This window comes from Nematostella vectensis, chromosome 4, assembly GCF_932526225.1.
Source record: "Nematostella vectensis chromosome 4, jaNemVect1.1, whole genome shotgun sequence".
Taxonomy (NCBI): Eukaryota; Metazoa; Cnidaria; class Anthozoa; order Actiniaria; family Edwardsiidae; genus Nematostella; species Nematostella vectensis.
Window position 1 is genome coordinate 11,923,172 of NC_064037.1, and position 26,608 is coordinate 11,949,779.

The 26,608-nt window shown below is 38.9% G+C and overlaps 4 protein-coding genes across 9 annotated transcripts; 1 reads left to right on the top strand and 3 right to left on the bottom strand.

Moving 5' to 3' along the window:
* Positions 1-651: 651 nt before the first annotated feature.
* Positions 652-4,236, bottom strand: LOC5516577 (eukaryotic translation elongation factor 1 epsilon-1). Its single transcript, XM_001636646.3, has 4 exons — positions 4,085-4,236; positions 2,130-2,330; positions 1,221-1,376; positions 652-792 (listed from the first exon to the last, which is right to left on the bottom strand). The coding sequence occupies exons 1-4, from the start codon at positions 4,190-4,192 to the stop codon at positions 721-723; spliced, it is 537 nt and encodes a 178-aa protein (XP_001636696.1). The 5' UTR covers positions 4,193-4,236; the 3' UTR covers positions 652-720.
* Positions 4,237-4,255: 19 nt separating this feature from the next.
* On the top strand, positions 4,256-6,650 carry LOC116620725 (ankyrin repeat domain-containing protein 17). 2 transcript variants are annotated; one of them, XM_032386408.2, is made up of 4 exons: positions 4,256-4,430; positions 4,686-5,131; positions 5,402-5,461; positions 5,590-6,650. In XM_032386408.2, exons 3-4 carry the CDS (start codon positions 5,428-5,430, stop codon positions 6,477-6,479), a joined length of 924 nt encoding a protein of 307 aa, XP_032242299.2. In that variant the 5' UTR covers positions 4,256-4,430; positions 4,686-5,131; positions 5,402-5,427; the 3' UTR covers positions 6,480-6,650. The 2 variants fall into 2 exon arrangements, with proteins under 2 accessions (XP_032242299.2, XP_032242300.2); XM_032386409.2 differs by lacking the exon at positions 4,686-5,131.
* On the bottom strand, positions 6,418-25,464 carry LOC5516639 (organic cation transporter protein). The gene is made up of 13 exons (XM_048726208.1): positions 23,597-25,464; positions 23,348-23,505; positions 16,971-17,038; positions 16,665-16,711; positions 16,254-16,295; positions 15,945-16,124; positions 13,683-13,975; positions 12,868-13,113; positions 12,625-12,759; positions 8,430-8,509; positions 8,031-8,139; positions 7,288-7,360; positions 6,418-7,095 (listed from the first exon to the last, which is right to left on the bottom strand). The coding sequence occupies exons 1-13, from the start codon at positions 23,888-23,890 to the stop codon at positions 6,808-6,810; spliced, it is 2,013 nt and encodes a 670-aa protein (XP_048582165.1). The 5' UTR covers positions 23,891-25,464; the 3' UTR covers positions 6,418-6,807.
* Positions 15,499-19,445, bottom strand: LOC116604098. 5 transcript variants are annotated; one of them, XR_004290913.2, is made up of 5 exons: positions 17,690-19,397; positions 16,971-17,038; positions 16,254-16,295; positions 15,977-16,124; positions 15,499-15,905 (listed from the first exon to the last, which is right to left on the bottom strand). XR_004290913.2 is itself a non-coding variant. In XM_048726295.1 (4 exons), exons 1-4 carry the CDS (start codon positions 17,867-17,869, stop codon positions 15,793-15,795), a joined length of 423 nt encoding a protein of 140 aa, XP_048582252.1. In that variant the 5' UTR covers positions 17,870-19,433; the 3' UTR covers positions 15,499-15,792. The 5 variants fall into 5 exon arrangements, 1 of the variants encoding a protein (XP_048582252.1); XR_007307508.1 differs by having other exon boundaries at positions 16,971-17,058; positions 17,690-19,384; XR_007307510.1 differs by lacking the exon at positions 16,254-16,295 and having other exon boundaries at positions 17,690-19,445.
* Positions 25,465-26,608: the final 1,144 nt, after the last annotated feature.

Genomic DNA, 26,608 nt, shown 5'->3' on the forward strand with positions numbered 1-26,608 from the left:
CACGAGGGAAAGGCTAGTCAACACTTCTTTCCCCAAAGTCAGATGTCTTTTCACCCCAAAGCCAAGCAAATTAATTCCAGGTCATACAGGCCCAGAATAGCAAGGTAAACAATTTTGGAATCAATTTGGTTTCAGAAAAGACAGCATTTAGAAGAGCTGTGGTGATTCATTAGAAAATTATTTTCTCATCCAGGCAAAGCCAAACAAGAAAAAAAATCACCATGAATCCACCTTTGGTTGCAAATATCCATAAGCACAACACTCAATTATGCCCCAATAGACTTCATGATGTCCTAGGACACTCTCCCAATATGCTTATTTGTTTATTCAGTAGCTGTATTTTTGACGAAAAATTACAAGCAACCATCAACTTGTACTCACATTAGCACAATGACAAGGGATTGATAATGGGTCCGCAAAGCACTGTTGGAAAGCTAAGGATACCTCTGACTAGGTGCAGCGGTGTTCGACTTTGAAGGGCTGTATAAAACGTGACATAGGGGAGAGGTATCTGTTTTCAGTCTGTATTTTGTAAATTCAGCTCAAAAATAGCCAGGAGTCAACAGGTTAATGGCAGTGCAAAGAGTATTGATTTATCCAAAGCTTTACCCTTACATCACGTAAAAGCATGGACAAAATCTCGTTAAAACATTTTTGGACTGTTTGATGCTTTAATTAATTGTTTTCTAAACCTTTTTACAAGACGCCTTATCCCTGTAGTTAACTGTACAACAAATTCCTAGGAAATGTTACCATCGATAGACTTGTTTTGGATGATAATAATGCCTGAACCTGGAATAAATATCAAGAATCAATAATAAAAAATAACAAGAGATAAATGTACTTGTCCAGAGAGGGGTTCCAAGGGGTCTAGACCATACCTTGCTCATGCGACAAAATGTGTTCAAGTCTGGGTGACATCTTTGTTAGTACATAAGAATATGGTTTATTTTAGGTGTTCCTTTGGATAGAAAATTTTCTAGATGGATCTAGTGACCTATTACCAGAGCTAAAGATAATGATTTTTCTGGGCTTTTCCATTCTGTTTTTTTTTTCTAGACATGCCCCTGTGCAGTGCAAGATCTAGGACTGTTATTGGCTTTTTCAATTTTTGTAAAAAAAAAGTATGCAATTATCTAACGAGAAGGATTATTTTCACTAAAATGGTAGCTCTAAATGGCACAACTGATTTTATTCTAGTATGTACAGTTATGTCTTACCGTTGAAAACCACCGAGAAACATTAATCAGTTGCTCTCTTTCCTGACAGCTCATCTCAGTGACACTAGTATGTAAAGTCATAAACAGCATGACATCTGCTAAAGATAATCTATGGCCAACCAAAAACACTCTATGTTGTAACTGCCAATCCAGCTCCTGAAGGCAAACAATGTAAGACAAAAAAATTAAAAGTTAAAATAGGCAAAGCCTCATGCACAAGACCAAAGTGCAAACTCTAACAGGAACCAAACAAATCATGAAAAGATTTCAATGTAAAACATAGCAAAAAGTAAATATATATACACTCTCACAACAGGGAGGACAACCCACTTTCTCTGTAATTTTGCAATTTATGAAAAAAGATAATACATCTTAAAATTCTGCACTGAAGACCTTATATCCACTGGAATTTCCAACTATGTCCTTATGATTTACAATGAAAACAGTACCTCCCTTTCTCTGGAATTTCGCAATTTATGAAAAAAAGATAATACATCCTAAAATTCTGCACTGAAGATCTTATATCCACTGGAATTTCCAACTATGTCCTTATGATTTACAATGCAAACAGTACCTCCCTTTCTCTGGAATTTTGCAATTTATGAAAAAAAGATAATACATCCTAAAATTCTGCACTGAAGATCTTATATCCATTGGAATTTCCAACTATGATTTACAATGCAAACAGTGACATGTTAGATTTCAGTGCATGCTGTCCTTTTTTGCATGGATAACTGTAGCTTGGGCACTATTCCCTCCATCAGGGGAGAGAGGTGGGTTCTTAAATCACACAGACTTTCATCATAATACTCATGGTGTCTTCAAGATTGTGTTAATTCTGTTTTTAGGGTACAGCAGGCTTTTAAAGAAAGACATACAATTTTTAGATGGACAAGTGTGTAACATCACCTGGAGGATAGCCTTCATCTGTGCTTTGTTATCTAATGCTGGTATCATCTCTATCTGCCAATACTCAAGCCATTGATCTATCTGAGCTCTTTCAAGGGGGGATTCCCCTAATAACTTCGGGCAAGCAACTTGTGATAAATAATATGCCACTGTTCTTGTACCCTCGACTCTGACACCAGAAGGAAATGTGACAGATGGGGCCTACAAATGGTAAAAGCAGATTTTCAACTGATATTAAACTCTATTTACACAATTAAAGTAGTTAGACACGAGCCCATGGTTGTTCTCCGATTTTAAACAGACGGGGATCATTGTCAGGATTTTTTTAAAACAACCCTAGAGGATAATAAAGAGGGTGTGGTCTGGTTATATTTTAACCCTAAAAGATACTAAAGTGGGCTCGGTTAGGCATGAATTTACCCCTTAAAAGATACCAATGATGGGCTCACAATCGAGTAGAGTGCACTTTCACAAAGTCAAACTAACAGATTATCCGAGGTCTAAAAAAAAGAATAGATCATTGTTAAGCTTGCTATTAATTATTGTTTCGTGGGTTGTGTGATTTTTTTCCTGGTCAGTGATCTAAAAACACCGATTGACATGTTTAACACTCTTTCATTTGCTACAAGTTAGATCAAGGTAAATAAAAATCTGGGCATTCTCATTTTCACCCCTCAAAGATACCCAAGGCTCCAAATTTACACCCTAAAAGATACGATGATGATCCCTGTCCGTTGGATATAGGGGGTACCCCCCCATGCGACTTAAGCTCTCAATAACTGATAGCTGTAGGAAAGAAGAGTGTGGGACTATTATTCGACATACTGGTGTGTAATATAGCACAAAAAAGTTTTAAATATGCATACTGTTAACTAAAACAATAATACATCATATTTTTGTGTTTCTGTCCTTTAAAGTCTCGGTGAAGGTAAACGACGTGTCAGCGGAAAAAAATATTGTCGCGTCACAATTTTCACTACATGTATAAACATTATATCAAATAAAAGATTTAAATTATCTCCTGCAAGCTTTACTTTTTGCAATAGCTAATTCCGTGTTTAAGTTTTGAGGCCTCAAACTCAAAAGTAGTTTAAAAAGTTTAATCTAGACCATAATGCACCTTCGCGTCATTGCGCACGCACTTGCAGGTAATGGCTTCTCAATGACAGATAGATGATTTTAGTGTGTGAGGACTTTTTATATTGTTATTTGACACTAAACAAAATATCACGAATCAAAGTTGGAACTCTCATTTCTGGCAAAATTTGGACACGAAAAGTGCTATAAAAGCGATCTTCAGTCGAAAATGAAAAATTCCTCACACACTTTATCACATGGCATAATTATCTATCAAAACCCCGAAAATTTGAAGGCGATATCTTGAAACCTGTCGCAAGGTTACGCCTGACAAGCTCGAGTTCTTGCCTCAAAATAATACGCTAGATAAGTCAAAGATTTGGCGTGAATTCACGGTTAACGGGTCACGGGAAACAGCAAAGGCCCATTTTAGCCGTCTTTTAGAATGCGATTTATCAAAATCTAAGAACTATTTTAAATTTTAAGAACTATTGATACAGGTTTTGCAAAAACCACAAAAAACAAATAGTGGTGTCAAATTTACCTTTACCAAGAACTTAATAGATGAGTGGTGGTAGTGGGGGGGAGGGGGTGGAGATGTAAACCTGTGTGTAGCATTGTAATATTGAGGCGATTTTTTGGTTTGAAATCTTTTTCCTGCAATTTTTTGGAAGTAGAAAAACTTCAACGACATTCTTAAGGGGTAAAAACATTCATCCAGCGTTCAAAAGAAAACTTCTTTATGAAAGGAAAGCAAAGGATTGATGGCGAAAAACAGAAACGTGGACACGTGAGAGTTGGCCAGTTTTCGGCTTCGATGATTTTAAAGAAAATACATTATAAATAAATCGTACTCTCTCTCTCTCTCTCCTACTTACCTTTGCTTCAATTGTTTCGCTGATAATAAGCTTGTTGTCTCGAATATCACAGACCTCAAGTAAATATGAAAGATTTTTACAACCGTTCACATACAAAGCGGCAGCCATCTTGAAATACGTTTTGATGAAGAGTAATACCTTTCGTAACACAATTTTTTTTTTATCGCTCGTATGCGCATGCGCAGTTTAATCAAAACAAGGAAACTACAGAACAAAGACATTTTATAATTCTTGCAGGTCTTTAAATTTGTCGGAGACACAAAAATCAGAAATAAAGATCATGATATAAAAGATTTTTTTAATATCAAAAAGCGCTTCTCGAACAAGGGACCCCAGGAAAGATAAGGTAAAGTTTTGATTTTCGGTTGCTTCTCTTTCAAAGCGCATTATATTATTACTTGTGTCTACTTGTCTTTCAAGCTAAAAACATCTCTTGGCTGTTCTTAATAATCGTGGAAGTGTTTCAAAGCCAGAAACTTGTTATTTGGGCTAAAAATCGAGAAAATGGGAGACAGCCGTGCAGCTAGTTTTTTTTCCTCCTTTACCGGAAGCCGTGCATGTAGACACAGCGTTATATTATCATATGTCTTTTCGTTTGTAGGTTTTCCAGTTTACGTTGAATGTCGTTGTGAAGTCGTTTATGATAAACGGCAAAAAGAGGTTTTCGAGGCAGGCAACGATATTGATGTTATCCAGAGCTGTTTGCTGATCCAATCCAAGTCTTGAGAATTGTGCGCCAAATTAAAGTGAAACGAAAACCAGTTGTTATTAGAAATTCATATGAGCGAATTATGCGAGTGACGAACCCAGATGTTTTTGGCTCTCGCGGGAAGAGAGTAACAAAGTATAAAACTTGAATTCTACCTTGTTAATGTTTTGGTTATAAGAACGCTATTTGCCTTTGCCCGTTCCGGAAGTTAACTGCAGCGATGCTAAAAATAATTGAAATCTGCGCGTGCTCGAAAAAGAAAACAATGATTTTTTTCCTATCGCGCAAAGGTGACGAATATGACTAACCGTTAAATGGTCAATAGCCAAGTATTACAGGTAAAGTCAGACAAAGTGTGATTTTTTTTTAATCGAATAGGCACATCATAATTGTTTTTAGTCTTATTATATCTTGGATGGAAGCGGAGCATGATGACATCAACTCTCTTGTTGCGATGTATTTATTTTTGCTGAGAAAAAGAGGTCTTAAGATCACAAAAAAATATGCGCGCACTGGCGCGTTTTTGTTCTTTCAATTATGCCATGCTGGGTTATAGGGATCATCGCTATGTGATATTTGAATTTTATTATGACGCACTTGCTTTATAGGATTCGTTAGCCGAAATCTGCATGCAATGTCTGCTAGACGAGCCCAAGTCAACAAGAAAGGTAAATGATAAAAGGACGAACAGAAGCCGAGCACTAAAGTCTATTTAAAACACATTACTTTCCACTTTCTGTCCTCCATTACTTTATTTTATGGGCTTTATTCTGATCTCAACCATATTTTTTTTTAGTCAGAAGCTTTAAGAAGATCAAAGTATTCCATGAGCCCCGCGAACTGAGCTCCCAAGATGCACTAAACGCCGCTCTCCTGCGCGCAGTGCACTCTGGGGACCCCCTGCGCGTGCGCAGTTGCTTATCACGTGGCGCGCAAGTGGAATGCGTGGACTCGCAAGGGCATACTCCTCTATTACTCGCCCTTTCGCCCAACCATGGCGACAGTGTGTCCGACATCGTCAGTCTTCTTTGCTCGTCTGGGGCAGATGTGAACTACACTAGCGGTACATTTTACGGGGATACTCCGTTGCATTTCGCGTGTGCGCGGGGCGAGAGCGCGATAGTAAGAGTTTTGCTGCTTTTTGGTGCGGACATACATGCTCGGAACTTTGCGGGATACTCTCCGCTGCACGTGGCCGCTTTGCATGGCAACGCTGAGAGTATACGGATATTGATTCTACATGGTGCAGATCTACACGCGACCGAACTGTATTGTGGTTACACAGCCCTGCATCTTGCGGCTAAGGGTTGCCATAACGATGCTGTCAGACTTCTCGTCGAGTGTGGAGCGAGCGTGGATTGTCTGGATTTCACAGGTTTTAGTGTGATACGCAGATGCCAGTCGTTACAAATCAAAGAAATTTTCAAAGAACTTAATCGCAAGCCAAAGCGCTTAGAGGACCTATGTGGTTGGTCGTCAGGGATACTGTGCGTAAGAACCGCGGGCTCACGGGTTATGAGTCACTTCCGCTTCCGATTCAACTTGTTCGATCAAAAATTGAGCTTGAGAGTTTTTAAAGATACTATATCTGTATACAGAATTTTTCTTTTTAAAATATACCATATGATTTTATTCATTTATTGTGTAGTATTTCTTAATTTATATAAAAAGCTGGAGGATGATTAACCGTATAGCGTCAAACTACCAGTGTCTAGGCCTCGCTTCCGGTAAAAGACCTCAATCCATAAGAAGATGGCAGCGATCACCGTTATACCGCGTACCAGATATGCACTTAACACTGCAATCTTTTGCTAAAAGATTTTATGGTTTATATCCACAAATATATAGACGGACACTTTAAGCAGGAATTAGCCATCGTAGCGGGGCTAAAAGGGAGGGAGAGCGAAAGACCGTTCCTTTTGGCACTTCTACTTAGGCTAACCAGTAGTTAGCCAGATTTTTGAGAGAGAGACGGGGCTTATTTATAGAGAGGGGTGGGGGGTGGGGCTTGAAATTACTCTGGACCAATCTCCTCAAATCCGTCCCGATCGCGTACACATTGCCTGCTCAAATTGCCTGCGACATTGCCTGCGACATTGCCTGCGCCTTCGAGCAATCTATCCCGAGGTTTCTGGCAGCAAGGTATCCCATAATAATCTTGAGCGGCTTCAGTCTCTTCTATTGTCTGGTGCATCTTGGCGAAGAGCGTTTCTGGCAGCCAATAGGAGAGCGCGCCATTTAGCAGAGCAACCACGCCGAAAATAGTGACCGGGAAAGCAAGGGAGAGGCCTGGTAACTTTGCCTGAGGATACACAGAGAGCTATAAGCAATCCGCCACAGGGTACCCATTGATAAGATGTTTGCAAACTAAGGTTCATACATCCACCACAGGGTACCCATTGATTAGCTTTACCGCGCACCACGCAAATAAATCAGCCACAGTGTGCCACATTGTACCCAGGGTACAAATTGAATTGATTTCTTCAATACTTACGGTCATAGCAACGTAAGGAGACAGCATTGATCCTATGCGAGCACTCGTCGAACCCGTGCAAATGGCGATATTTCTGTAAGTAATAGTGCATAGGTTCAGCTGTTATTCACATTCACCGGTCACCTGGCTACCTACAGCTAAGCAATTATTGCATTTAACAAATAGATCTTATTCTTGGGTGAGTCTGTCCTTAATAACACATGGACCCTTGACCAATCAGAGCACCTGGATTACGAGTGTCGTTGTATAAATCATGTTGGAATATGTTGCGACGTAGCTCGCTCTCATGGACATGTTTGTCGATATTAATCATGCGCTCTTGGAGCTCAGGCGACTGTATAACATCCCTTTTCCTCCTCATTCCTCCGCGCGCTCCAGTCCCCGCCTCTTCCGAACTTTGCGTCGCCCTGGGTCTAGGCGTTAAATACATCATTTGTACGTATTGTATTTTTTTCTTTTTTTCTCTTTTTGTCAACCGATTGAGGTGGTGCCAACAATACTGGGGCGACTTTGTAAGGGGATTTAGGCGGCCCCTTTAGGGGCAATAACCGTTCCCAGGGAATCTTGTGTTAAGCATGCAAATTTGTGGCGCTAAAACAGTGGTGATGCGTAAAGAAAACGTATGCGCCATCGTAGACTCTCGATCGTCGTAAATCGTTGCCCCTTCCTTCATGCAGTCCCGCTATTCTCAATCATCATGTAACCGTTACTAGTTCCAGGTTATCAATCATCAAATGATTCACCTGAGCAAAGTAGGAAACAATTCCGCGGTACTGAGGTACACCGCTGACCACATGATCTCTTGGAAAGTTGTACCGAACAAAGCGAGGCCCGTTGAGAGCAGCGGGTGATCTGGAACGAAGAATTTAACGTCGCAGGGCCGTATCAGGGGGTTCGGGCACAGGCAAGCTCTCCAATAAAATTAAGAGCTATATAATTCAAATTTGTCAAGCATTGTTTTTTTCCAACTTTTATTTTCGTATAAAGAATTATGTAATCGAGTCACGTCATTGTCAGAGGCGGGAATCACAGGTTTTTAAAAAAGGATAGCTAGTATGCACTTTGCTATTTTCTGGAAAACAAAGGAAAGCGTTCATGAACTATCACATTGCCTCATTTTCAAAGGGGTTGCTGCGTCTTACCTTCAAAGATATTTATCAAGAAGAAAAGAGTTGAAGCGGAAAGAACTGCGCATACTCCTTGCGTAAGACGTCTGCCTAGTCTACCACAAAAATAAACAAAAACTATCAAAAGGTTCAACACCTCAACCACCACCGTCACCATCACTACCACCACCAATAACAACAACACCAATAGCAACAGCATATAACCCCCATCCCCCCCCCCCCCCTGGACCGAAGGCGCAATAGACGAATTCGTCGGCGATTTATTTATTTATATTTTTTAGGGGGGGGGGGGGGTATAAATCTTACCTTCCCTTTCAGCGTTCCCTGTTCCCTGTTCCATATTTACACAGCTCAAGGCCTGGGTAGTTTGCTCTTAGCATCGAATAAAACTTTTTGCCTTAAACTTTGTTAACGTTAAATTGTTTACATTACATTTGTGTCTTTTTTTGTAAATTAATTGATACTTGTTACTTAATTAATAATTTAACTTATAACATGTTATGAATACTTACAGTATTACATACTTACGGTATCTTAATTTGTTCAAATTTGACTTTCTTTTGACTGACCTATTGGCTGTCCAGAAATCATAATAAGATTTAAAAGCATTGCAAAATAGGCCAGGAGTGTATAAAAGAATGCATATCTGTCATCCTTGCTTGGAAGACTTGCCATCATTATAGTAATGGACATCATTATAGTAATGGCCCTAGTAAAATCTTTCAAAAAAGTTCTTGGTGGTAAGATGATGCTGTCACTCAAACAGTTTCAGGCTCTTGAAATATTGTGGATCACTTGGGGAAATCGACTCCAGGTCCATTGACCACCTAATGCTTCGACCCCTTATCAAATATTATAAGATTTTTTTCAGACTGTATATAGACATGGGTTTTCTATGGATTGTGATCCTTGGTTTACTTTAGTTTGCTGAATGGTTTCTTTATCATTGTGCCAATTGTGTGATGATTATTTCATCAGTCCATTAATTTCGTGTCAATGGTAGCACTTTGGAGTCCATTTTTAGTGTCCTAAGATTTGGAAGTGGTGAAAGCATCTATTATGGCCAAGCCTTGGTACGCCAATCAACTGAAAGGATTTATAAGAAAACAAATATTCAGAGAAAGGATATAGCAATGTCCTGTAGATGGGGCTAATATTTAAGTTACAATATAAATTGTTCCATTGTTTTAGTACACATGCCTAGGAAGTAATACCTGTTCTAACATTCCATTTTGGTTTGAATGGGGCTCTTCAAAGCCCTCCCATAACAACATTAGGTAAACATATTCAACCTTTATAGCTACCTTGCCTTTGCTTCAAAATACCCAGTTTGTGGCTATTATTTCCTGGTTTGATAAGATTTTGAAAATCAGGGCAAATAAGTCAATAGCTTGAACATATTTCATACTATGACTTTGATAACCAGGATTTACAAGCTTTGATTTGTTGGTGCCCTGCTTCGGTCTGTGAAGAGGAAAATCTGGCCTTGCCACCAAAAAAAGGTCGAATTTTTAGAAGTTGTAATTAACACCATGCCAAGTAAATGTAACAAAATGGGCCAAATAAGCCCAGGAAGAAAACCACTTGACAACTGACACTTGACATCCTGCTAGATCTTGTGGACTGTGTCAACAGTTAGAGACAAATACAGACTTTAAAAGAAAAAGGTTGACACCATTCGGAGGTGCTTTTTAATACACTATATTTTAGCAGGCCAATACCTGCAGTTAATATTTGATAGTAAGAGTAGCATGTTTGCAGCTAATATGAACAACTTCAAAAAATAATTAGCTAAAAAAAATGATTATTTTAATAGGGAGTTGTGTAAACTATGTTATTTTACAGTAAACAAAAGTAAAAAATAAAGCTTTTTGAGTAGCAAAACACAGTCATCAATAAAGCAGATATTATCATTAAAAGAAAAACTTGAGGATATTTTCCTTATCATTACATATAATTATCAATTACAGCGAAATAACAGACTGGTATTATTACAGGGAAATAACAGACTCTTTGTGTGGCAGCATAATTTTCCCCACAAGAACTTTTATGAAAGATTTAACAAGGACTGAAAGTGCATTACTATAATGGTGGCAAGTCTAACATTATATGCATGCTTTTATACCCTCCTTGCCTTTTTTGTAATGATTATAAAACGTATTATAGTTTCTGGTCAGCCAAGAGGTCACATGAGAAACGACTTCAGTGGATAGTCACTATAATACACATCCTCTCTATCCTCTCTTTTTTTGGAAAGTCAAATTGGAACAAAGTATTCATAACAGATCATAAATAACAAGTATATATATTTTTTTTATTTATATGGAAATAGGATTTACAAAAAGGCACAAATATCCATATTGAGGTTGCCTTTTATGAATGATAATATCGCCTTTCAGCGAGAGAATTTTGAGATCGATACAAATGATCACTTATTTTTTGCTAGAGCAAGAAAAAATGTACTCGTAGCAACATTTGAGTTCACTTATAGAAAAAAAAGAGTCCAAGGCTAGTAAGAAAATGTTTCTTTTTCTGTTGCTAAAAAGGTTCAGAAATTAGGAGGCATTTAACGATTGTATAAGACTTTGAAAAACAAGCGTCGTTTTGCCCCTTCTCGGCCGCCATTTTGGATTCCTTGAGACAAAGTCAATTTGTCCGCCCTGTCATCTGATTGGCCAATCCGCGTGTCTAAAAATAGCCTGATCCTAGGAAACGCCGTGACAGCTGTATAGTACCAGAATATGGGGAAGATGATTGCCCCTACTTATGAGCCCCTGACAACATAGATCACGTGACAAAATAGTTTTTTGCCTTTCCGCCGTTGGGGAAAACAGCTTGGACAAAGGTGTTTACTGAATAAGTGTGTCAAATGATAGCGTTTTAGCATCCGGAATTTTCTCTGCCGTTGTTAAGTCACGTGGCCCGCTGCGAATTGATAATGATGATTTGTGATTTGCCCCTACTTTTCTTGCCGGTTAAGACATCAGTGTGCAGACGTGTTTCAAAGGAACATAAAAACATGCGATATCTTCTTTTTCATAGCGTATCCACCAGCAATGATTTTTTTCAATACGATTTGCAAAAGTCACGTGATCCGCTCCATGACGTCATCACTTAAAATAAAATATTACCAAACAGCAGGGGCTCATAAGTAGGGGCAATCAACTGTATTATATAAATATCACAGCGTTTCCTAGGATCAGGCTATTTTTAGACGCGCGCGCACGAACGGGCCAATCAGCTACGTTGACGTTGGTCGCGCGCGCGAGTGACGCGAGGCTGCACGCGCAAATTGCAGTTAGGAAGAATATATTTTTATCTATCATCCGTCGGTTCTGTTTGTTTACCAAAAGAATTGCAAGCTAGAATTCAAAGTCATAGGTAGGGTTGGATTCATATTAAAGAAGAGAGCAACAAAAAGTCAAAGTACCGAAGAGAGAACATAGCTTTTTGTCTGAGACTGCGCGTGCAGTTGAGCTCAGCCAAAACGTCAACTCAAAGGTCGAATCTGATTGGCTAATCCGCGTGTCTAAAAATAGCCTGATCCTAGGAAACGCTGTGACACCTATATAGTACCAAAATGTGGGAAAGTTGATTGCCCCTACTTATGAGCCCCTGCAAACAGCTAACATTGCCGAGTTCGATGTTTTGACCAAAAATGGCGCATTTAAGGGTGTACTCACATCTGTTGTCACGGAAAAGTGAATATAGCATAAAAGCCTTGTAGAAACTCACAAGGGTCTGATATTTGCCAAGTTGACCACAACAAGTGTGCTGACTATTATGATGACGTTAACCAGTGACGTCATAATATGACGTCATAGATACAGATAAAAGCAAATATTTCAAGTAAAATTGCCCCTAAACAAATATTGAATACGTTTTATGAATCTTGAGGGATGGTTGCATTAAGCCAAGGATGCGTTTTAGAAATGATTGAGTTTTTTTATGATTTTTCAAAGGTCTTGAAGTCCTGATTATATGATATAATTTTGGTTTCTGTTAGATTAACGCTAAATCCATGCTTGGCTTTATGAAGTAGATTTTAATAAAAAGGAATACAAAAAAAATATTGCGTTTTGAAATCATTTTGCAACCGGTGTTTGCAGCGCGCGCAGGTAGTGAAAATAGAAAACTTTGGCTTCAAAAACCAATCCTTAATAAACTTGGATGGATCGTTCTATACTTGCCGAGTCCTTATTAAGCTCACCTTTGTAATAAGAACCAGGCAAACGGGAATTTCAATAACTTGATGAGATCCGAGATCAGGTAGTTCAGGTAGAGGTTACCGGCGAGTTGTAAGATGAAGAGGAACATTCCAAATGACAGAAGAGACACCGCGAACCTGCCAGGGTAAAACAGGATGAGAATGGCAGAAGCGACACAAATTATAGCAGAGGTAGCTTGCCACAGAGAACCTTTTCATTATTATTATTTTCCATTGTAATAATACCATTGGAGGACGAGAATTAAGGTCCACTTTCTTAGCTTTTCCCCTCTTAGCATATCAAGGGGAGTATATTTCCTAGCCTTTTTCTCTTCCTTTTTCTGATCCTTGCGGATGTTCTGTATCAAGTCCATCAGAGCGGCCGAGTCCACGGATTCTTTTCCTTTCTTTGGTCCGTACTTCATGATGACGGAATGGGCCTCGTCCACGTAGCCATGGGCAACCAGCCAGCGAGGAGACTCAGGGATCCATCTGAAAAAGGTACATGCTATCTAAGCCCCTCTAGGATGACTCGAAGTGTTTACCGAGTTAAATATGGAGGAAGGATGATGGCCTAGCGCTCGCGCGTGTGTGTGTGTGGTTTTTTTTTCTGGGCCCTTGTCTTGAATTGAATCTGGTGTTATAACTGACTAGTACAGGATTTTTTAGGGATGAGGGAAAGGGGTGGGCACAACTCCAAAGTTTGACACCAATTTACAAAATATATGGCTCGGGAAGGGGGGGGGGGCGATTTTGGGATGGAAATATATGGAGTTTAGTTCCCATGTATGTTGTCCATAGAGGGAGGGGGCACCGACAACCACCCCACCTCCTCCCGTGTTCCGCCACTTCGTCGTGATTCCGACTCTCTGGGACAGCAAGATTAACACAAAAAGACTAGCAGTAACAAGTTGTTGAAAAAACTGGATAGTCTGCATCGGCGTGGAGGAATCAAGTAAATAAATGGACAAAAGGTTGATATAGTATGTTTTTGGGCCTATGTTTTTATAGAGGAATAAAACATAATAGTTTGATAATAGCTGTGTTCCAAAGTTACTCACTTAGCAAGTAATAGAAATATTACTCCAGGGAAAGTATAAATCAGTAGCAATGTTCGCCACTCCCTCACGAAGTACGCCACCATGGTGCAAAGCATCCCGCTGACGGCGAAAAACGCGTCGTCTGTCACCCCAAGCAGCGTGCGATATCGAGGCCCCGCCATCTCCATTATGACCAAGTATCGGGTTAACATAAAGCCGGTGGCTCCCACGCCCACAAGGAACCGCAAGAAGGCGAAGACAGCAGGAGAGTCGATCAGAGATGAGAAGAGTCCTGCAAGAAGCTGTGCGATATTTTATCAGTGCTGCATTTACGTGGATTCCTGGGGTGATGATTTATAAAAGCATAAACATTTACATGGTCGTGATCTTGATTTGTAAGCGTGATCATTAACGTGGTCTTGATTTGTAAGCGTGATCATTAACGTAACCGAGATTTGTAAGCGTTATCATAAACGTTACCGAGATTTGTAAGCGTCATCATTAACGTGATCGAGATTTGTAAGCGTGATCATTAACGTGATCTTGATTTGTAAGCGTGATCATTAACGTAACCGAGATTTGTAAGCGTTATCATTAACGTTACCGAGATTTGTAAGCGTCATCATTAACGTGATCGACATTTGTAAGCGTGATCATTAACGTGATCGAGATTTGTAAGCGTGATCATTAACGTGATCTTGATTTGTAAGCGTGATCATTAACGTGATCGAGATTTGTAAGCGTGATCATTGACGTGATCGGGATTTGTAAGCGTTATCATAAACGTTATCGAGATTTGTAAGCGTCATCATTAACGTGATCGAGATTTGTAAGCGTTATCATAAACGTTATCGAGATTTGTAAGCGTGATCATTCACGTGATGGTGATTTGTAAGTGTGATCATTAACAAGATCGCGATTTGCAAGCGTTATCATTCACGTGATCGTGGTTTGTTTAAATTGTATATAGGGCCACAAAAGTTCTCAGTGTTTTTTTAAACTACTGTAATGTGTTTTACCCTGGCTTTAAATACATAAAGCCTATTTTTAACGGCGTCAGGCCCAGAGTAGAATTATCGTATTTCACTTCTAAGCTTCGTCAGATAATAATACGACTAGACCTTTCTTGATTATGCTAGCATTTAAAGGCATTTTTTGGGGAAACGAGAAATTTAAAGTTTTGTTTTTCTTAAAAAAGAATTACTTGCATTTCCTGCCATTTTTCGTGACTGAGATACAGTTTTCAGCTTCAAGAAATTAGATAAATGATCCTAAAGTTTCGCAGTTTTTATTAAATTGATAAATTTTCTCTCAGTCTTGACTGTTTGTCACTTTTTGTTGTGTTACTTGTGGGAAAAAAGGTCATCGGTTTTTCCCTTTCTCTTGCTCCAGCCAACCCGTGCGAAATGAAACTGGGATATTCCAAGACTTTCTGTAATATCCTTGAATATCTCACGATATTCATCTTAGAACATCCTGCGATTTCCTAGGATATTCTAGATACAAGGTGTGAATTTTCACGGTAAATTTGGACCGATATTCCAGGATATTCTAGGATATCTCAAAAGGCATAGTCTTACTTTAAACAGGATTTTCTACGATATTCTGGAATATCCAATTGGATATAATGCGATTTTTTGGAATATGCATTAATGTGACAGGGAATGCATAGATGCGTTGTTCCTTTTGCGATAAAGAACGATATTCTTTGACAATATTGGATTTTCTTTGATTTTAGTGAATGCATAATCGGATTTTATTAGATTTTTCGGAATTGAAGGAAATTGTTATTGTTATTGACATATTGTCATTTTGCAGAATATTATACGCTTTTCTCGGATATCCGGTAATTTATTACAAATAGCTAGCAATATTTTCCAGCAAATAATTTTATTTTTAGAATACAGAACAAATTTACAATTATCTCAAAATTTGATAATCAACTTTATAATTTTCGGATACAACGTGAACAGTGACTTCTATAACGTTATAGAAATCAGCAAAAATCGTTAAAAGACAAAACCAAATTCGACAAAAAGTTGGTATACAACAAAAAGTGCAAGGCAAGCTAAAATATCTCCATGATTAAAAAACCTACTTAAGCGGACATTTTACACCAACAATGGACATTTCACTTAGCTTTACTGAAGACTTTTTTGGTTTTGTCTTTTAAGGATTTTTGCTGATTTCTAATCAGTTGGTCCATTTTCTCATCAGTCATTCCGTAATTTCCCCTCATTGCACCTGCAAAAATAATGATAGTTGCAGTTACGTAAGTGATACCTTTCTGCATTTCTCGCACTGTTGTGAATTACCATAAATTATCTGCATCTTGTTGCTGGTCCTTCCCTTCCCCTTCAGTGTGCACCGCATGAGCTCTTCTTCGGTAAAGAGGTTTGACAGGAGCCTCTTCACCCCTTCCAGGGGCTTTGACAGATATTTAATTTTCTGCTTTTGTTGTGACTGTAAAGAATAAATTGAACAATTAATTGAAAACAGCTAAAATCGGTGTATAAGCAATCAGGCGTGTATATAGTCTATACGAGTTCTCTGTTCCGGTTATATTGTTTGTTTTATGTTTTATCGACGTACCACTGGACTGGGCTGATCCTCTGCAGGAACATCTTTGTAAACCTATAAAAAATACAAAAAAAAAAAACAATATTCTTTATGTGATAACAGCGGAGAGGACTATTACAATGTGCAAAAACCGCACAGTCACAGCCTTTAAAAAATCCAAAACTACTTGCTGATAGTGTTATATTCACTGCATTCGGCTACTAATATATGATACATAATTAACAAAATCATAAAATCCAGGCCGGGCACGAGAAAAGTACCGAATTTGAATTTGTGCCTAAATATTTCCTATGTTTGAGAGCCAAATTCCTCATATCCAGGGAGTGGATTCAGAATACCGAAGCCGCCGTTTAAGCAACAACAACCATTTCGTTTTTGTCATAAGTATTGCAACTTCAGCATAATCACACGGTGTAAACTCACCTTGAGTTTTCTTTTCAGGTTTTTTACCTCTTGTTTAAGTTTAAGCACTTTGGACCAGACAAAAGCACTTAAAATTAAGCGCGTTTTGCCGGGACGATCGGGGTAATTACCGCCCGGGTCTACAGTATCCTTAAGTGTTTACTTTACGTTACTTCTAGGTATATAACATTACATTAACACTAATATACTATTTTAGCAAAGTATTATCAATTGTGTGAAGGTAAATTAACTAACAAAAACATTCACGTAAGGGATGCGAAGAATGCATTTAATATTCTGTGGATTTTCCTATTCTTATAATGTTACCTCGGTCAACGCTGTCGTTGCCTCCCTCAAGCAGCTCGTTTTCAAACTGCTTGCCTTGCGCTGTGAGTCTGAAATCCAAATAAAAAAACTGAAAAGTGGAGATATTATTCTGAAATTGCTCCGAGTTTTAGCACTGAAGTCATAATACAGAGGTGCTGCACGCTCTTACTTCTTACGGCCCGTTACAAAATAGAACGAAACGCCGTCGAGGTCTACCGTCGCCCTGGGTTCAAATACTTCATGCTTTTATAAGAATGTACTCCGTAGTTTAGAACTGTAAAGCTGCTTGTGCTTCCAAACGTCCGCCACCAAAAGCAAGAGTATTTACAAATCACGGAGGAAAGAAATCCAAAATCGAGCCAGACAATGCCGCAAAAGATAATAGCATCGACGTTCCTCAAGAAACAAAAGCCAATGCGAATGTGAGCATGAGGAGAAATACCGTAGGAACTCAGACTGAATACCCGAAATATTCTCTGCGCTACCGTTGCTTAGTTCTATTATTATATTAGAGACCTTACGCAAGAACGGGACGGCATCAAGAATGGCGCGCGCGCTCACGAACTGCTCACACAACACGGCGTGTCGTCCGCGACGGCAAATCTAGAACGGCATTTTCCTATTTTCGCGTTCTACATGCGCTGTCAGGACGTCCTTGCGTAAGGTCTCTATTTTATAAAGTAAAACGATAAAAACAAAGAAGCCTAACTTCGACTTACCGAAGTTTTGCAACACTTCTGCCTCGTAAAGTCTTGGTGTGTTATCTGCTGCAATGCAATGAATACCACCGATACCAAACCACCCTGGCGCAAAACTTCACTTCCCCTGAGAACTGTTAACTCGCAACGATCCTCTGCGTTGTTCAGCCACTCCACAACAACAAATTTCTTGGAGATCATTTTGATTTGATCACTAAAATTCGATAAAATTCCCTAAAATCACGGAGATTTGCTAAGAAAATGCAACCGGTACAATCCAACGAAAACCAGTACAAGTCGGCGACATCCCAGGCAGCCAGCAAGGGGTGAATCACGTATGCAAAATAGCGGATTCTGATTGGGTGATGTTGATTACAGAACGTAAGATAGTGTCATAACAAGCCGCACGCTCTTAACAACGGAATTTTTGACCCCGGCCCCTGTGGAGATCGATGCTTTTCGAGCATCGATCTCCACGGGGAGCGTCGTAGGCTCGGCATTCCAGGTAACACTTCGATCAACTAATCTCAATACCTGTCAGAAGAATGACAACAATAAAAGCAAAAGGCAAAAGTTTGTATCATTTAAGGGCTTGATTCACAATGTTGATATAAGTCTACAGCGGGCCGGAATTAATTTGGTTCTATATGATTATTTATGAGTTTCTTAATAACTGACCTTTACCCACGTGAACCTCGAAGGATATAGCGCAACATCAATCAGAGGGAGGAAATAACCGAGTGAACAATTAGCGAAAAAAGGCAAAATTTGACGGGACAGAAACACTCATCGGGTGATAAAAATAAGCAAAAATATAACTGGGCAAAAAACACTCAAACAAAAAATATATTATGATCATTTTGAGATTCAATGTCCAATTCCACGGACGAATCACACCAGTTTTTGAAAAAAGCGCGCTGTTTTACTGTGTTTCAAACAAAAACTTGACTTTACTAATTTGTGTGTTATTTATAAGTGATCATACGATTCGTAATTGCGCTCGTGTGCTTTAAATAGAGTCTCAAATTCGCCCTACGGGCTCGTGCAATTTATTATACTTTTTGAAAAATTACACTTGAACTAAGAAGTCACGTGACTTCTTATTTCCAGTCGCCTCTTCCAGAAGACGAAGTCGTACTGTGAAGTAAAACAAAACAAAGCCCGCTTAATACGGACACCCCGATGATACGGAGACTTATGAAAGTCTCGAGGGTGTCCGGGGTTCCACTGTATTTATATTTTTAGAAGAGTTTTATTTATTTAATTTGTCAAATGTTGTTTATTACTTTTTCTGTTTTTGTTTTATTTCTATTGTTTTATAAGCCGCTTTAAAACTATGCGTTTTAGAAATGTCATGCATAACTTAACAGTGCTTCAAATTCGGATAATTTTAATACAATTAATTTTAAATGTTGAAAAAAAAATCGCAGAATATCCAAAGGTCGACCCATGCGTATCAAATTCTTTTGCACTAGGTTCTTTCTCAAGCCGGAACGAACTCGCCTAATACGATATCATGGAAAATCGTAGAACATCGCAAACGAGCTATTCATGTCTTTTGCGTCGTTGCGATATTTAAAGATATCTTTGAATTTCACAAGTGTGATTACGCACCTTTTTATCTTCATTTGGATTTATTGCGATTTTCTGAGATATTCCAGGATATCACAGAAACTCGACTATTATCGCAAAAAGTGAATTTTTCATTTCGCACGGGAAGTGGCGTCGGCCACGAACTTGAACGTACAAGATAGATCAGTTCCATTAGCGTATCAGTGCAATCCCCGCTCCCGGCCCCTCGGACGGAAATTTAAGAAGAAAGATATGAGAGCAAAATCCCAAACTCTACCCCGCCAATGCTTTATAGATTGCCCCCCCCCCCCTTTTTGGGGTTGTTCCCGCTCCCCTCCCTTCAGGAAATCCTGGGATCCGGCCGTGAGTCCCATCATTTCCATTATCCGTCATCAAGAGATGCGTCAAATATGAAAGCTTAGTGGCTTTTGGTTAGAAAGTTTTATCACAAACAAAAATGTTAAGTATCATTTGTGGCATTTTCTAAAGAAATCAGGCATTTTCATTTTTTGGGCCTTATGCGAGAATTTCTAGTATCATTGAATGCCAGTTTTACTAGCGTAATCGATAAAGGCCTAAATAGACGGTAGCACGGCGTTTATTGCGCACGAAGCTTCACCACGTTTACAGTAAAAGCGCTTTATATTCAATCCTCAACCGAGCAAGAACGGTGGGACTCTGGCGCATAATATATAGATTTAGGCACTGCCTAAAAGCGGAGCTAGCATAAACACCTTTTGTGTTGACTGGTCAAAAGTATTATTGGGTGATCTAGGATCCTGCTCTCTACTGAGAGTTATTTATTGTACCAACCAAATGGATCCAGGCTTTTTCAATAATTTAAATTATGCAGTACATCAAAGTTAACAAACACAATTCCTGGTGTGTATATGGCTGTCAAAGTTGTCAAGAGTCTAATGGTAAATTCTTATGTCCCATCATAGAAGTTCCATTATGAATATATTTTTTTAAATCAAAACAATACTCCCACAAGCTTTGCCCTTGTGCAGAAAATGTCATGGATGTAACAGCATTCCAAAGATTCAAAATAATATATTTAGACTGTTTAGATGCACTGTTTACTGTGATTTTTATGTATTGATTTAGTGGCGATTCTCTCCTTCATTGGACCGAATATTCAGAAAAATGTCTGGAAATTAAAATCCAAATCCAATCCAATCTCCTTTATTCATTTATTTTTGGTGTATTGTATCCTTTATTCATGCATTACATATTGGTGCACCCCACTTTACCATATAGTGGCCTTGTTGTTGGTGGCCTACTCCCAAATGAATGCAATGAAGAAAAAACAGATTGAAAATGCTAACTTCTAATTTCAAACCAAACCCTTCCATTGATCTATGTTTGGGGTAGAGAGGAATCAAAGAATATCAATTGACTAAAAAATAATCGATGGGAGAGGATATATAAAGTGAATTGACTCAACTTGAAAGGTTTGGTGAAAAAAATATAACAGTAATGAAAATAATTTGATTGGGCATTTCTTAACATTTCCCCTTTCCCATTATCTTAACCCTTTCACCACCACAGGCCTCTAAAGAGGCCATGTCTTTGCTATCCAAGCTATGTGAACAGAATTCTATTATTGAAAAAGAACAAGGTTGTTGCTAGTGTTATAAAGTTTAAGTATCTTGCCCTAAAAAACCCTTCCCCTTAATAAAAGTTCCATTAATGTACATTTGTAAAGCTACATTCTGACAAGCTTTGTTCTTGCGAAGAACAATGGATGAAACAGGATTTCAAAGATGGAATATAGTGTCAGACACAATTTTAGATAAGATGCAATGCTAAAGATTTGCTGTACCATTTTAAGTGGTGATTTTCCATCCCCATGGGAATTAATATCCACAAATATACATCCAGTAATGCATTATATTTTGGTGTTTTAAGAAACCCTGGATCTAACTATTCCAATGAAATAAATCTAAACATCTAAAATAAATGTAATGGGCAAGAGACTTGGAAAGAAAATCCTAAAAAGAAAATATAAGTGAAAGTAATAAATGAAAATTTCTAATTTAAAAATCAAATCTGTTCATTAATTTATTTTTGGTGTAGAGGGGAAATAGCAAAGAGCATCAATTGCATACAAATAGTCAACAGGGAGAAGAAAAAGGAAGAAATATGACTCTTCCTTAAATGTTTGAAAAGAAAATATAATAACAATAATGTGATAATTATATTCAGTACTTTTCTAAAATATCCCCTTTCCCATTATCTTTAGGTTGATAGAAAACTGTTTTCTTTACAGATTTATTATTTAAAAAGCAAACGTTTGTTTTTAGTTTTATATTATATAAGTATCTTGTTCTAAAAAAAACCTATGAGTGTGTACTGCTGAATCACATAGTAATGAACTAGTCATTTGCGCCCCCTCCCTTATGGTCCCGCAGAAGTCAGGGGTTAATGTGGGGTTTTAGACCACTTTTTTACCAGAATATGTCAAGAGGGGTGGTGGTATTGACTGTTTTTGACTCTTAACTTAGAAACAGGCTTTTATTAAAGTTTAATCCCCCACCCTTCCCTGGGACCATGGGTGTGGGGGTATCAAATGACTATTGAATAAGAACATCCTTGGCTACTGTTCTCTTCAAGACATGATTTTTAATTCTCATGTCTTCCAGTCTTTAGCATTCATCTTGGCCCTCAGGTAGTTCCTGGTTCATAAAAGAGTGAAAACAATTATTTATTATTTCTTTCAAAACGATCTTTTTATCAAGCCATTTATAATCTAACTAATTTTCCACAACTATTTGAAAAAAAATAAACACATGAGATGCAAGATGCAGACAATAACAACAATACATATAGAAAATAGGGTTTTTTATCCTCGGTAAGGAAAATTTCTCTTGTAAGTTGAAAAAGCTGCTGTATCTTCTAAGGATATGTATCTTCTTAGGACTAAGAGCACAGGATATAAAGACAAGAACGGTCTTCTTTAGCAGTATTTGACAAATGCAACACGATATTGGTTAGCCTTTATGAAATATCTCAACACAATCAATCTGCCCTGAAGAAGTCTTATTAAAGACGAATTCCAGTTTTTGTTGTATTGTATTTTATTCAACACAATCAAGAATATAGATAAAACGAAGAATGTCAAAACAAAACCTGTTATGCTCAAATAATTTGATTACTAAGTTAAGTACTCGCATTCTCAAAGCATACAAAAAGGACAACAAAAAGCCTAATAACTGTCATATCCTCAATAGACAATGCAAATCGTCGTCCGAAACTCACCTTGCATTGTTTTTTTTTTTTGTCGCTTTCTTGTGGTTCTGTTCGCTTTTAAATGTGAACTGTTACTTGCTTAAATTTACTAGCTAAAACCAGATAAATCTTGGCGTGAATAAATGTTAGTAGATCTCCTCTAGTTGACTTTATCCTTAAGTCACAAAATTTGAGGCAAAATAAATAATCATCGCATAATCGACAAGAACTTTTTCCCTTGCTCCGTGCTTGTATTTAGTCGCCATTTCGGGACCGAGTGGGGCCTGGGAGTCGCGCGACTGACTGACTGACTGGCTGGCTGGCGAGTGACACCACAGGGTACCCGCGCGATGACCACAAAAACCAAGTCGCATACCTATACCATATTTCTATGCCCATGGGGGCATAGAAATATGGTATAACTTTTCCTTAGCAACAGATGTCAGTACACCCTGCCCTCACCTTGTCTGCGCGCCTCCTCGTCTGTGTGGGGCGCCCCGACAGTGCTGAATAACGTATGCGCATGGGCGTGCTCTGGCGAAAACAAGCACAATCGTAGTGTTGAATCGTTCGAGTGAAGGTACGAAAGGCTGACTTCAGTTGCTGTTTTGACTAACTGTACAGCAGTAAAACCATACTGCACAAAAGATGACAGATTTGTGTGATAATGAGGGAGTCATAAAGAAAATTATAGCCTTATGTTTGGTCTAGTTTTTTTAGCATTTGCCAAAATGTGATAGTTCGCTGGTAAAATGCCGCCATTTCAAAACAAAATGGCTGGTTTAACCGCGCGGTACTGGGACTAGTCTTGCGTTTTTCAGCACTGTCGGGCGCCCAATGTGCATTACAATATATTACACATAATTAAAATTATACTTGATTGTTACCATTAGTGTATAGAATCCAAGCAAGCATTCCTTGCGTCCCCACGTATCCGACGCAACGCCGCTGATTAATGAGCCCACGAGCATGCCTGCAAAGAAACAGGACTGCAGAGTAGCGCCCAGGTACGCGCGGTCACACACAAGGTGCCACTGAAAAAAAATTACCGAAGGTTTCATGAGGATCACATTTTCTTAAAAGCTTTTTAAAGATACGCTCCTGGCATAAACAACCTTCTCGTACCTTAGAAACTGTAGTCGTAATTGAGTCAGAAAATGCATACTCGGTGCAGTTACCACAGCATTCGCTGGAAGAACACGTGACGTTTGGTGTGGCGCAGTAGTGTTCGGGGGTCCCCATAGCAAACACAAGGGCCGAAAATTGCGCCCCTTGAGGCCATCCCAGAATGCACAGCACTAGATAACCAATTACCTGTCGCTTACCACAGGAACACACATGATTGAATACGTCATCATAGTGATACCGCTGTTTAGGTATTGCATGCTCATCTGTATTTCCACTTTGATAACATTCCATGATATCTAAAAATGGAAGCGTAAAAACTTGCGTGATTGTTAACTGCAAGCGTGATTTGAAATCGTGGAAACGCGCGTGATCTGTATTTGCGTGAAAACTCGCGTGCGTTAAATCTGTATGCGTGAAAATTCACGTTTTCTTAAACTGCCAGTGATTTTAATTTTTTTAGTGGTTTAAATATCTATAAGATAAATTTTACGTGCATTCATTGGAAGTTTATGATAGTAATGGGGGTTCTTTTGCGGTGTCTCCCACAAGCGGACACAAATCCCAGCTCATGCTGCGCTAAGGGATAATGCGTATCCGCGGCCGATACTGAACGGTGTGTGGCGATACATTAATTCATGATTAACTGCGGGAGATAGATCCCTGCTTCTGAGATGCTGTGAAGGATCAAGATTTCAACTTATTCGGGTGTCACCAGATTTTGGGCCTATTCACAAGTTTGCTAGATTTAAAGTAAAAAGACAACAGTTTCTTATCTTAGTAAAACAAGAATCACTTGTTCTTTTTACTAAAATATCCTCGCCGCACTAGTAGGCTAAAAAGTCCATCAACAGTGTTGACTTGTGCTTCACTCTGTGGAAAAAGATTCCACAAAATGACCTTATAGCAGTGCTCTTGTGCTAAGAAAATGCCCAAAAGTTTGTGCTTGTTTGGGAGGACACAATACGAAAACAACGATAACAAAAAAAGAACGGAAAATCAGAAACAACAACAGAAGGGCCCGGACGATACCACTAAAAAATAACCCAGATCAACTTGCGTCTGCATAAGAGATTTGCAGTTATGATTGCTATATATAATATACAAAATAATATTTAAGCCCATGTTAATCGCAGCATGTGAAAACTGACTCAAAATAAATACTACAAGATCATGTCATCAGAGACCTTTTCTCGTGACGCAAATGATATCTGATCAAATGCACACACCGCACTGGGCAATACATATGATGATCTTCCTATTTAAAGAAAGCCAATCACGCTGCCATTTTATGCTCCCGCTCAATGGCGGGAGCATAAAATGGCATCAATTTCCATCGGCTAATTATCAGGCAAGTAAGCAAGATTTTTTCAATCAAATATTGTCAATAACATATCAGACTTCATTCGCAAATTGTTATTTTGAAGTTGTTTTTTTTTTTTGCAAAAAAACCCGCTGTATTTTCATTTATAAACAATAAAAAAGAAGTGGGTGATCGACATCCTTTAAGAATGGGAGGGTCGTGAAATCCGTCCTATTACGGGGACGATCCCGTCCCTGTCTTCTAGAAAATTTGCGCCACGCATTTATTATACAGATAGACCTAAAAAACTGCCATCTTACCTTCTAGCTGAGACAGGCCCGGTTCATTCAACCTTCACCGATGCCCTCGTTATACGAGCGTCCCGTACATGAGGCCAAACTCGCAAGCTGACCAACGGATATGGTCTTTGACGCGTCATTTATCATTCATGGGAAGGGTGCCTTTTCACACTAATCAACATTTGATAGCTGACCTTTGGCCAACTTCCACAACAAAATACAACATACAGTACGATGACCAGTTCCGTATCACTTCATATTAAACAGGGCCGTACCCAAGATTTTTTTTTTGTTGTTGTTTTTTTTTTTTTTTTTTGGGGGGGGGGGGGGGTGGGGGGGGGGTGGGGGTGGTGCGAAATCCGAAAAAGTGGACCTAATTTTTCCGGGGGGAAGGGGGAGGGAGGGTTCTCTAATACACCAGCTGACCAAGGCTGCCTTTGAAGCATGCCTTTGTAGTATCCCCACGGGACGTTTATTGTCTGATTTGGCTACATACCAGAGGGATATATAGCTTATGATTCTTAGTTTTGTCTACAAATAGCACGTCTATTGAGAACCAAAAGTGGACTTTTGGCCCTTGTGGGGGGGGGGGGGGGGGTGCGTTCGCATCCCCTGCACCCCCCTGGGTGCGGGCCTGTTAAAATTACTCTGTGTTTTTTGCGGAGGGCCAATGCTCATGATTTCTTCTAATACGACTACAAATTTACATATATTTCTGTGCATATAATATGCACAGAAAAGACTACACATTTTCAAAATTAATTGATTTATATGGTATTTTCTGTTTGCACCTAGTGGGAGTATTTCCGTAGCAGCGGGCATAGTTCCGTATCACTCAAAAATTCTGTCGCCTAGTACGAGTTTTTTTTATTTGAGAATCAATAAAAACATATTTACTGAATAACATATCACATCTCTTCCTTTTTGCTTACCAACAATCGTCAATGCGCTTTCGCTCGCGTGTCGCTAACAAATCCATATCGCAAGAAACAAAAAGCTCTGATAGAATTTTTACTAGGATACCTGTGGTAGCCCAGTTATAAATTGCAACTGTTTTTTTTCCGTGGTCCTGGGAAATCCGCAATGTTTCGCAATAACCCAAGAGCCTTTGTACCATAGTCAATACTTCGCTTGTTTTAGTGTATTGATTGCGACCTTACTGAAGCCTTTTTCTTACACGAAGTATCAAGCCTACTGTCCTACGTCATCGCAACTCGTAGTTACCAAAAACTTTTGCATAATTTAAAACTGTGTCATGGCCGCCATCTTGAATTTGAGATTCAAGCTCTCAGATCCATGTTATTTGTGCAGTTGAAGGCCCGATTCGTGATTTAATAACTGCATATTTAACCATAGCCTCAATTTCTACCAAGTTATTTTGGAAAATCATCTCAGCTTGGATTGATTTCG